Raw genomic sequence first — 11,287 nt, 5'->3', positions numbered from 1 at the left:
TTATGGAGATGTTTGACATGTATAGGGAGGGAGACTGCAGAGATGAGAATGGTACCGGCCCCTCCAAATGGTGAACATCAATCCAATCCTGTAAACAACACCAGACACGTCAGGGGGCCTGCATTTAGAGGACACCCCACTTCTCGATCCCAAGCCTCAGCAACCTCCACCACCCAAGTGGGAACCCCTGGGGAAATGGGTGGGACCAGCTCAATTTGGTCCAACAGGGGGGGTGGAAGGGGTGTTGCTCAGACTCCCAGAGTTTCAAGTTTTATGAGACGGAAGAGTCTCAGTTGCTGAGCATCAGGAAGACCTAAGAGCAGGACTGAGGGAGCCAAGCCGCTGAGTGGCTCCCTCGGTGACTTGTCAGCCCAGGCAGGGGCAACACACAGCTGGCTTCTGGAACCCACTGCCTCCAGGAAAGGTCGCAAGGAGAAATGAAAGAAAAAGAAGACCACAGTATCAAATACACGCCAGTCAGGTCAGGGCAGGAGCAACGTGGACCAACTGACCCATAAACTGACCCACTCTGCACTGAACACCTCTCAGGGGAGACGAATGTGAAGGTCCACGGCACACACGGACGGTGGCCAAGGGGGCGGGGGGCAGGGCGCCATGGTCTATGCGGACAGTTTTAGGCACATGATTTATAACACTTTGTGGACGTCTAACAGGTTAATAAAATATATATTATATAAATATATCTCCTACTGTACACGCCGCCCTCTAGGCAGCCACTGTGACTCCATGCCCCAAGTCAAGCCAGCCGTGCTGGGTAGAACCATGATGCCTGCGTCCTCCCTCTGTATGCTCCAACCTGTCACCTCCACACCGTGGGGTGAGGGAGAGTGGCCAGGAATATTGCTCCCATTAAGCTCAGATTCTGAAAAGACGGACGAATCCCCAAAGTACAACATTTAGCCAATGCCTTCTACCGTGGGTGTATGCAGCAAACGGACAGAAAGGAAAAGAATGGAGAAAGCCTCCATCTTTTAATGTAAGAACTTTCCACGCCCTCTGCATGTAGAGGCATAAAGGAGCTGTCTAGGAAGGCGGCTCAGAGCCTACAAAAAGGTCAGGCTGGACTGCAGTCACACCTGAGACCATGCTACATTCTTCTAAGCCATTGCCCTGACCTGCAACGTTGCCTGAAAAATAAAGCAAAGTGAATCACGCCCTGGCTCCTCCTTCCTCCCCCAGCCCCTCCCCGACATGCGCTGCTTCCCAGCACCTGCCCCCCAGCAGGGCAATCCCCGGGCAGCCGAGCCCTGCACTAGCCTGGAGGAGGGAGGGCACTGGGATTCTGCTGCCTGGGGACCCGGGTCCCGCCTCTCAGTGCAGATCAGCATCACAGAGTTTTGATCTTCTCCCCAATCCATTTGCCCCTGGCCTAGGGAGGCTCCGGCTTTACTTCACTGAGGTGAGGAGATCGTAGGAACACATATGGCCATGGGGGTCTTGACCAGCAGTGGCTCTTTAGGGTGGAAACTGGAAGGCATCACTGTTTCAGCAGAAGAAAACAGGATCCGAAGTTGGCTGGTTAGTGGTTTCCCACCACGTGGTGAAGTCCATGGCCCTGACATGGCCCAAAGGTGCTTTTGAAAAATGAGCAAGACATCCCAGTTGTAGCATATTGGGTGGAGTGTTTCCCCTTTAGCGTCCTGTCTTCATTATACACAGTCACACAGAAGAAAGAACCCACTGCCCAAATCAAGCTTGGAGGAGGTATGCTACTATATACATTTTTTCCTTTCTTTAAAAACTTATTTCCTTTGTGTGTGTGTGTGTGTGTGTGTGTGTGTGTGTTATTTTTTTTTGTTTTTGTTTTTTAAGAAATCATTTGAGTTGCAGGTCAGATGAGTTGGTTCTGGAAGTACCTGTGGTTCCATTGGTATGAGAGAGACTTGTCTACAGGTAAACCTAAGTCTGCCAACAACGACGATAACCAAGTGGCTAGCGGCTGATGCTGCACAGATGGTCGGAAGGAGGGACACCATGACATGGGTGAAGTCTGAGATGGGACAATGCGGTGGTACCTGCTGCTGCTCTAACATGGGTGTTTGTTGGTGGCACCTCTGAGAAGAACGAGGTGAGAGGGTACGCTATACAGGAGGGCTGTACAAACTAGGTACTGGACAGACAGTTCCTTTGGTGGTCAAGGTGGCTCTACCTGTCCTTGAGCTCTCGTGTCACTCGTTTGGTGATACGTCCACACATCAGGCCAATCAGGAACAATATACAGATGCTCCCACTGATCACGGAGAGAATGTAGTTCTTTGACGGGGATGTCATCACCTGCATGGCGAGGTCAGAGAAGCCATCCGCGGGGGCCACCTGGAGTAACATACGACAGCATCACCCTCTGAGAGAATCGGGCTGGGGTGGTGCTAGCTCTAACTTGCCCTACCTTGATTCCTAGCTTAATTTATGTCATTTCTTTTGAGGAGCACAGGCAAGGGACAAGAGCTACAACTCTTTTTTTTTAATCATAATATTGTATGTATCTACTATGTAAGGTTAGATGGACCTGGAGATGATTATGTAAGTGAAATAAGCCAGTCAGAGTAATACCACATGATCTCACTTATATGTGGACTCTAATGAACAAAATAAACTGAAGAACAAAATAGAAACAGAGGCATGGACACATGGAACAGACTGAAAGCTGTCAGAGGGGAGGGGGCTGGGGAACTGGATGAAAGAAGGTGCAGTGATTAAGCAACCCCCCCCCCCCCCCCACATATATATATAACACATAGACACAGACAACAGTGTGGTAATAGCCAGAGGGAAAGGGAGGTGGGAGCAGAGATGGAGGTGGGTAGAGGGGGGTAAATGGGACAGAAAGAGACACGACTTTGGGAACGGGTGTACAACGCAGTGTGCAGGTGATGTTTTGTTAAGTTGTCCACTTGAAACTTGTATGGTTTTATGAACCAATGTCACCCCAATAAATTCAATTTAAAAATAAAAATAAAGGATCTGTTAAGAACATAAAGATTAGAAAATACAGCCAAACCCAAAGAGGGGGAGTCTCATCACTGCAATCTCTACCCGCAACAAAATAACAGCCCACTGAGGACTGGGCGATGTGCTGGGCCTTGGAAAGGGCTCAGCATGTTTGCAACCAGGCAGCCCTCACACCACCTCGCAAGTGGGTTTTATTATCCCACATCACAGATGGAGACTTGGAGGCCCAAGGACTAGGAGGTGGTTTAGTGACTTGAAAAGGTCACAGGTTCTTATGTACTCTGATTCGTTTTATTCATCATGTTTGCTGCCTTTTAGAAAACAATTAAAATTGTGTTATATGCCAATTCTTTATCTTGACTTGTTTGCACTCACCATTATATCTTAAGCACTCCCCACATCACAAGTAATGTGCAAACATGACGGACAGGGACTGAGTATGCTTCCCCACTTCCCCACTGTGGGCACTGCCACGTAACCAATCTTCACCCTCGGTTTTCCTCGCTGCGTTCTCAAATGCGCCTCTAGTAGCTGCTACGGCAGGCTCCCAGGCACAAACTGTTCTTTTGAGTCTCACCTTAGCTGGGTGCCTGAAAAGGGCTGGCCCCGAGGTGTCTGGGCTGCTTCTATGCTCAGCCCATGTACACAAAACAGAGCAGGAGGCTTCAGATTAATGTAATCTGAGCGCCAATACTTGTCAATCCAAAGCAAGCAGTGGCAATTCTTAGCAGCTCAAAAATGGAAACCAGTGCGGAAAGAAAAGGGTAACTTCATCTCTACTGCCTCAACTAACCAAGGACGTCAAAGCTGACGGTGTTCCCTCAGGAGGAGGAGTAAGGGGTGCTTAATCCCTTGCTTTTTTGTCAGTTATAGTCCCTTATGTCTAGGTATGAAAACTTCCTGTGGTCTTTCCTGCTTGCCTATTACCCTTGACCTTTAAGCACATGGGTGACGGGAAGTCCTCTCTCTCGATCTAAGGATCATCTATCGCAGCGAGGGAGATAGAAAGAGCGTGGATCTAGAAACCTGACTTTTGCGCTTTGGGCAAGTCATAATTTAGGAAGTCGCAGTTCCCTCCACCATAAAATGAGAGAATAATCATTCCACTGACCTCATAGGTTTCAAGTTTTAAATGAGGTAACATATCCATCAAAGTGATTTGTGAACAAGGCAATGTATACATGAAAAGAATTGTTATCATTCTCTCACTGAGTCTGAGATTTGTAGGAAAAATCCCCCCCGGCCAAGTCCGCCTGGGTACCATCCACTTTCACCGGTGTCCTAATGTCTCTCTCCATCCTATGAGCTCCGTGTTCCAGGCTAGCCGAGGGCTAGTCTCACATCCATATTTTGCTCTTATAGACTGTGCAAAATTAGAAAAACAAGCTACAGCAGGAGTGGCTGATACCTTTCTTTTCTCGTGGGCATGATGTCTAGTTTCTCTTTGCACAGCTGGCTTAAGTCACATCCTTCCTTCGGGTGACTCACTTTTCAGTGGTGGACTGTGGGCTCCTGAGGGCAGAAGTAACAGCCCTGGCAAACCCTAGCAGACACAGCCCAATGCAAAGCAAGACGGTTCAAGGCTCATGGAAAGCCAAGGAGGCTCAAAGGTACCCTGACAGATTTTTCTAATACTCGTACTGCTGGCCTCACAAGGACTAGAAAACCAGTGAAGTGCCTTGAAGAGACTGGAAACTGACAGAACAGATGGCCACTTCAGCAGATGCTCTTGGTCATTACCTTCGCTGCGTAACTCCACATCTCAATCCGATCATTGAGGCGTTTCTTGCACTCCGGTTGTAACCGCACCCGCTTGTCCTCCAGGGCCTCCATGAGGCAGGACATTTCTGTGGAAGGAAAGGGATAAGAACAGTCTGAAAACTACAGAACTGAGAGATTTCGGTAAGGTTGGGGGGAAGGCTATCTAACCACCAGAGACTTCAGATCTGTTGGATGAACAAAGTTAAATCCATTCTAGGAAACCTGACCCAAGATGTAACATGGAGAATGATGATATTTCATTCCCACATGGACTGTCCAGTCTCTCCTAAAACCTCTCTTATATTTACTGGGCACACACGGCACAGAAACAACTCCCCACCTGCCCAGGTTCTACCTCACATAAAACCTGTGCACTGAGCCTAATGTGGCCGCTGAGGAAACTGACGAAGCTGAAGCTGGACAAGATGGGAAAGAGATCCATGATGGTGGCCTGACTTATGCTTCCCTGAACTCAACTCTCGCAGCTAGGTCCGTTCACACTGCAGATTTATTCCGAAGTTCATTTTGCCACAAAGGCTCTCAGGGGATGTCGTCTGTGGTTGAGCTGCAGCTACAGAACAGAGTAGCTGCACCTAATGTCTCAGGGGGAGTCTTCGCTCCGCCCAAGGCAGTTCAGGCAGGGTCAGCATGTACAGTGACTTACGACGCCCGCGGCCAGGGGTGATGGCTGCGCAGTGGTGTTTGATGTCCAGGGCACAAGCTGTATGAAGAACTGGGTCCACAAAGATGTCTGCTTTGCTTTCCTTCAGCATGTTTAACACCTCCTGGGAAGGAAGAGCATTGCAGAGAGAGCTTTTGTGGAAACAATGCATCAGATCTGCTGTCTGCAAATACTTTAGGTACAAAGAAGTCAAGGAGAGAAAGCTGAGACAGGCAGCAATGTGGTGATGATGCAGAGAGTGCAGATTTTTAGTAACCAATTTTTTAAAAAGAATAGTTTATTGATTCTGAGAGAGAGAGGAAGGGAGAGGGAGAGAGAAAAACATCAACGTGAGAGTGTAACATCAATCTGCTTCCTCCTGCACACCCCTTACAGGGGGATCAACTCGCAACCTGGGCATATGCCCTGACAGGGAATTGAACCAACAACCTCCTGGGGCACAGGACAATGCCCAATCGAGCCACACTGCCAGGGCATTTTAACATCCAACAAAATTTAATTCAACAAATATACTTGGGGACCTACCTAGCGAATGAAAAGCTGTTTGCTAAACAAAGCAGGAGATTGTAAGATCAGATTTGTACTTTTGACATTATTATTAAATACTAAATGCTAGTATTCATATTGATGTAATATAATTATTTTGTTACTTTAAGAAGTCAGAAAATGTGAATTCTGAAAATCAGAGTAATACGCTATACGAAAATTCCCAAACAAAAGTAGATGTCTGTAAAATGTTTCACTTTACCTCCATTATCCTCAAAAGGAAAAAATTAATTCACAAAGCATAATGCTACTGCAACAATAATTCTTATTTGAGTTTAAAGAAGTTTTGAACAAGAGACTTATAAGCATAATAGAAGTGAAATCAACTCTGCAAACCCTCCAATTGTATATGATGAAATTATAGGAGGTAAAGACAGGCTGGAAATGATTTGTTAAATAAAAATTAGTTTGCTCTCAATAAAGACCGTGGTTCCTGTAAAACAACAACAATAAAAACAAAAACCCAAAAATAAAACTCAAGTCCCCAACTGGGGATCAAGCCCGCAACCCAGGCATCAGCCCTTGACTGGAACTGAGCCCAGGACCCTTCAGTCCGCAGGCCAACGCTCTATCCACTGAGCCAAACCGGTTAGGGCGCTTAGTCATATTTTGATAAATTTGTTTTTATGTGATGTTTCTGAAATGAATTAAATTTTTAGTTTGAGTTTTATGAATGCAATGCACTTACTGATATATTGGAATTGACATTTTGCTCTGGTATTCTACTCAGAGTGCCCTTTAAACAATGGCCTAGTCATGGAAATGAGACATTTACAAATAATTAGTACATGTGACAGAATATTTAAGTTATAGGCCACTAATGGTCAAGAGTCAAATTAAAGTTTGGTAAGAGAGAACAGCATAGCATTCTGGGAAGGAAGGTTTAGATTTTATCACTAAAACGTGCAGAATATAGCATTAAAGGAAAAAGGGGGAAGAGGAGAGAAAAGCAAGTGGGGGGAGTGGTGATGGCGGTTACCCTTTTGCACATGTCTGTTTTGATTTTGAGCAGGTTAACTTTGAGGCACTCCTCCACTTGACCTGTCTGCTCCTGGGCTGCTGCTTCCTCGGCACACAGATTGGAGATCTGTCCAGGAGACACACAAAACAAGGCCACCCCATTCTCACCAGAAACCTCGGTCTCTGAAATGTGCAGATCTGGTGATGCTCCCACACACGTGCCCAGAGCTCCACGCAAACGGATTCCTCCTCCTTCCCCTCCATTCAGAACGAGATACCAAGCTCCGTTTTTGTTTTCCTTCACAAGGACTGGCACAGAGCCAAAAAACAGCCAATGTGCATATCCTCATGCCGTCAACCCTAAGACCCGAGAGGCTGTCCCAGGACTGCTCAAGGACTAGCATCAAACATACTTCCTGATTCCACAGGAGGAAGGTCATGCAGCCAAGTTAATACTAAAAGCAAGTGCTTCACATTTCCAGAGGTTCAGGGTCAACCCAGACTCACAACTCAAACACACACACACACACACACACACACACAGAAGAGAGAAAGAGAGAGAGAGAGAGACCCAGGAACATAGCCTGCAGCACAGATTAAAACTTAATCTTTTTTGGACAGCTTTGAGTAAGCTGTTTGAAGTATTTTTAGCTACGACCCCCTCAAGTTCACATACACTGAACAAGGTTCTCCACTCAGCCCTTTCTAGCTAGGAAGTCAAATGATTTCCAAGGACTGGCACTTCTTTAGAGCTATTATAGGAGCACATCTATCTTTCTGCCAAGTCTTGGGGTGTTCTGGGTTCCCTATCAGAACCAGGAGAAGGGAAGAGTAAACTATATGTAGAGACATACAGGAGAATGATTTTGTTTAATAGAGAACTACAGAATCAGCCCTGCATAGTGACAGGACTAATTCCAAGTTACAGAGAACCAGGAACTTGGACCATGGAGAGCCTAAAGGTGTCCCTTCAACTCACCCTGGAGCCAGGGCTCAGGGAAAGAGAGTAAAGAACTTTGCTCCAATGAAAGTTCTCTGACCAGCTCTGTTCACTACCGGTTTCATTCCCAATCCTACCTCATCCGAGCAGTGCAGCTGCAGCTGAGGATCGAGTCGGTAATCCAGAGCAGACTCCTGAATAATAATCCGGATCTGGTCTTCGCAGTCTGAAGAGAGGCGCTACACGTGACAACGGAGAACATGTCAGGCTGTTAGACAACTTCAGCTTTTGACTTGGCCTCTGATGTGGGGAAGGTATAAAAAGGTCCTGGGGCAGCAGGAGCGAGCTGAGGCCTTCCCACGAGAACCAGTGCCAGGAACAGAGGCGGCTCCATGAACACACCTCGGTGGAGAGCCCGGGCCAATTTACCTGGTCAGCATATCTCAGCTTGAGGCAAGAGATGACTTGGCCTTCCAGTTCCGAATCCTCCTTGGCTTTAGTCAGGATACCGTGACAGAATTTAGGAATGTCGGCTTTACAGGCTTTCCTTAACACAGGGTTTAGGCGGTAATCTAGAGCAGAAAGTGTTAAGAACATGATAAAATATGTATTCCAACTGGATTCACAAATTTTTAGAGAGCCACCTTCCAAAGAGGGACATATTATATCAATGACCACAAATAAACCATTGATGTATTTATTTAATGAATGTATATATACTGAGCTCTATTTGTTTTTAGTCAGAAATACAAACCAGGAATCCCTCTACGGGGCAGCAGCTGCTCAGAGTCTGAGACTGATCTTCTGAGCAGTCCTCACAAACATCAACCTTCCCCATACAGTTAGCTTTGAAAATACTGAGAACAGAATATCCAACTCACCTTGGCCATTTAGTTACAAGGTAACTCAGAGATAAAATTTCTCTGCTCTAAAATGAATGATCCATATACTCACCTGCCACATGCATGAAGTTTTATTAAATCTCTAGACTTTTCATGAAATCTAGCCCTGATTTCTTTTGTAAGCCCTTCAAAGGCAGTTTTCTATTTTTTCAGCCTCTTCTTTCCCATGGCTTTTGTTCTGTTTTCCTGGATACTATTCAAGGGAGGATTAAGCCCTTTTGCGTACATCCAAGCTCTCCCTGAAAATTCCCAAGCAACAAAGCACCTACAGTTTTATGAGGCATGGATCCGCCCACTCAGTTCCATTAAGTGCGGGGCCTGGAAAGCCAAGCCAGGATGTTACCTGTGTTCTGGGTGATCTGGCGCTTGGTTATCATCTGTTTGCATTTGGGATCCATCAATTCACTGTTTTTATTTTGTTTCAAGCACTGCAACATGGTTTTGGAATCTGCTTCTGGACAGAATCTCTGCAAAGAATCAAAGTTTTATAAAAACAGCTATTCAAACATGGCAATTAACACCATCTGCATTACCTGTATTACTCAAACATCTGTTGAGAAGCTTATGACAGAAGCAGCCTGCAGGTATCACTTGGTACAAGAGAAATGACTAAGTGTGAATAAGCATTCAGCCTCAAGCCCTATTCTGTACCTACTTTCCACTGTAGCTCTCACATTTCTTTCTCCTACCTCAGTGTCTCCTAGTTTACATAGGATTGATTCCCTACCCTCATGGCTGTTACATTACGTGGCAACTCATGAGCGTATTATTAAGCATGAATTTAATTGTACCAGGTGGCCAAATATCTACCCAATTCCAATGGGAAACTCAGGAATTACCCAGTAACCAGTGTGAACAGGGATGTGTGGAAAGGACCCATCTGGTTTATCTCTTAACTACAGGGCCAGTCTCTATACACTGGTGAGTGTCCTTGAAGTCAGAGCTCCATTTCGGACTAGTAAAAAATTCCATCTCTACCTGCTAATTCTAGTATGGGGATGGCATCTGAATATGGGGATGTGAACTGGTGACTGATCTTTATAAAAGTAACTAGGGGCCCGGTGCACGAAATTCGTGCACTGGGTGTGGGGAGGGTGGGGGGGGAGTGTCCCTCAGCCCAGCCTGCCCCCTCTCACATATTGGGAAGCCCTCAGGCGTTGACCCCCATCACCCTCCAATCGCAGGATCGGCCCCTTGCCCAGGCCTGACGCCTCTGGCCTAGGCGTCCGGCCCGGGCAGCGGGGACCTGCAGTGGCAGCGGGGGGGGGGGGGGGGGAGGGGGGGGTGCTGCGATCGTGCGGGCTCCGCCCCTGCCCCTGCAGGAAGCCTCTGGCTGAGGCGTCCGGCCCGGGCAGCGGGGACCTGCAGCTGCAGCGGCCCCGCGATCGTGGGCTCCGCTTTAGGCCCAGGCAAGGGACCCCTAGCTCCCAGGACTGCCAGCTTCGACCGTGTCCAGCTCCCATCGCTGGCTCCACCCCTACTTCCTGCTATCACTGGCCAGGGCGGCAAAGGCACCTGATTCTCCGATCATGGCTGGGGGGCAGGGCAAAGGCGGCCCCAGGGCCGCCTTTGCCCTGCCCCCCAGCTCTTAGCTCCCCCCTGGGTTTCCCATCACTGTCAGTGGCAGGGGGCTTCTTCTTGCTTTCCCTTTCGCCTCCCTGCATTGTGCCTACATATGCAAATTAACCGCCATCTTGTTGGCAGTTAACTGCCAATCTTAGTTGGCAGTTAATTTGCATATAGCCCTGATTAGCCAATGAAAAGGGTAGCTCGTACGCCAATTACCATTTTTCTCTTTTATTAGTATAGATATCAAGTTTCTGCAAACCCCAACCTGATATTTCCATTTTTACAGAGGACTCAATTCTACCAGGCCCACCAAAAGACTTCTAACTTTCACAATTCTCTTTGGAATTTATTTGATAGGTTGAAAAGTAGCATTTTATCTTAAAGGGAAGCGGAAGTAAGTGGTCAGAACCTTGAGTGTAATCTCTGTATATATGGATAGATCCAGGAACTGATGTCTAGGTTCTCAAGTCAGCCCTGCTGTAGAGAATGTTCACTGCAGAAGTAAATGAACCAAAAACTTGTCAAATGGAAAAGCCTTTCGATGGTGGTGGATTAATGTCAGGACATTTTGAAGGTGGCTTTCTCAGTATACCACCATGAATCGCCCCCAAAACCAATCAAATATTCATTGGACCTCTAGTTATTCGTGGCTCAGGTCTAAGTGAGGTCAGTTATCTTAGCTCAGGGTTGTTTTTTTTAACTTGACGTACATCAGAATCGTCTGGAGAGCTTTAAACCAGACGCTCCACTCCCAGACTCTGACTCAGCAGATCTGGGTGGGGCCCAGAAATCTGCAGATTCCCTGGGGATGTTGATGTGCTGGTCTGGGACCAGACTTTGAGAACCACGTCTTAGCTGTATAAACAATGAAAACGGGAAGATCATATGAATTTCCTCTGACATTTAAAGAGGTTTATGCTGCCCTAACCGGTTTGGCTCAGTGGATAGAGCATGGTC

The 11,287-nt window shown here is 47.0% G+C and overlaps 1 protein-coding gene across 1 annotated transcript in view; it reads right to left on the bottom strand.

Annotated features, from left to right (window-relative positions):
• Positions 1-1,791: 1,791 nt before the first annotated feature.
• GLG1 (golgi glycoprotein 1) overlaps positions 1,792-11,287 on the bottom strand; it is a 109,511-nt gene continuing 100,015 nt past the window's right edge. The window contains exons 20-26 of the mRNA XM_059667451.1: positions 9,105-9,228; positions 8,289-8,431; positions 7,997-8,098; positions 6,939-7,046; positions 5,396-5,516; positions 4,711-4,817; positions 1,792-2,334 (exon numbers count right to left, since the gene is read on the bottom strand). Of these exons, the coding sequence (XP_059523434.1) occupies positions 2,167-2,334; positions 4,711-4,817; positions 5,396-5,516; positions 6,939-7,046; positions 7,997-8,098; positions 8,289-8,431; positions 9,105-9,228 (873 nt within the window). The 3' untranslated portion in view covers positions 1,792-2,166. The remainder of the gene's footprint in view (positions 2,335-4,710; positions 4,818-5,395; positions 5,517-6,938; positions 7,047-7,996; positions 8,099-8,288; positions 8,432-9,104; positions 9,229-11,287) is intronic.

Source organism: Myotis daubentonii, chromosome 15, assembly GCF_963259705.1.
Source record: "Myotis daubentonii chromosome 15, mMyoDau2.1, whole genome shotgun sequence".
Taxonomy (NCBI): Eukaryota; Metazoa; Chordata; class Mammalia; order Chiroptera; family Vespertilionidae; genus Myotis; species Myotis daubentonii.
The sequence above is the reverse complement of the archived record's forward strand: the minus strand, read 5'-3'. Positions and strand labels throughout refer to the sequence as shown.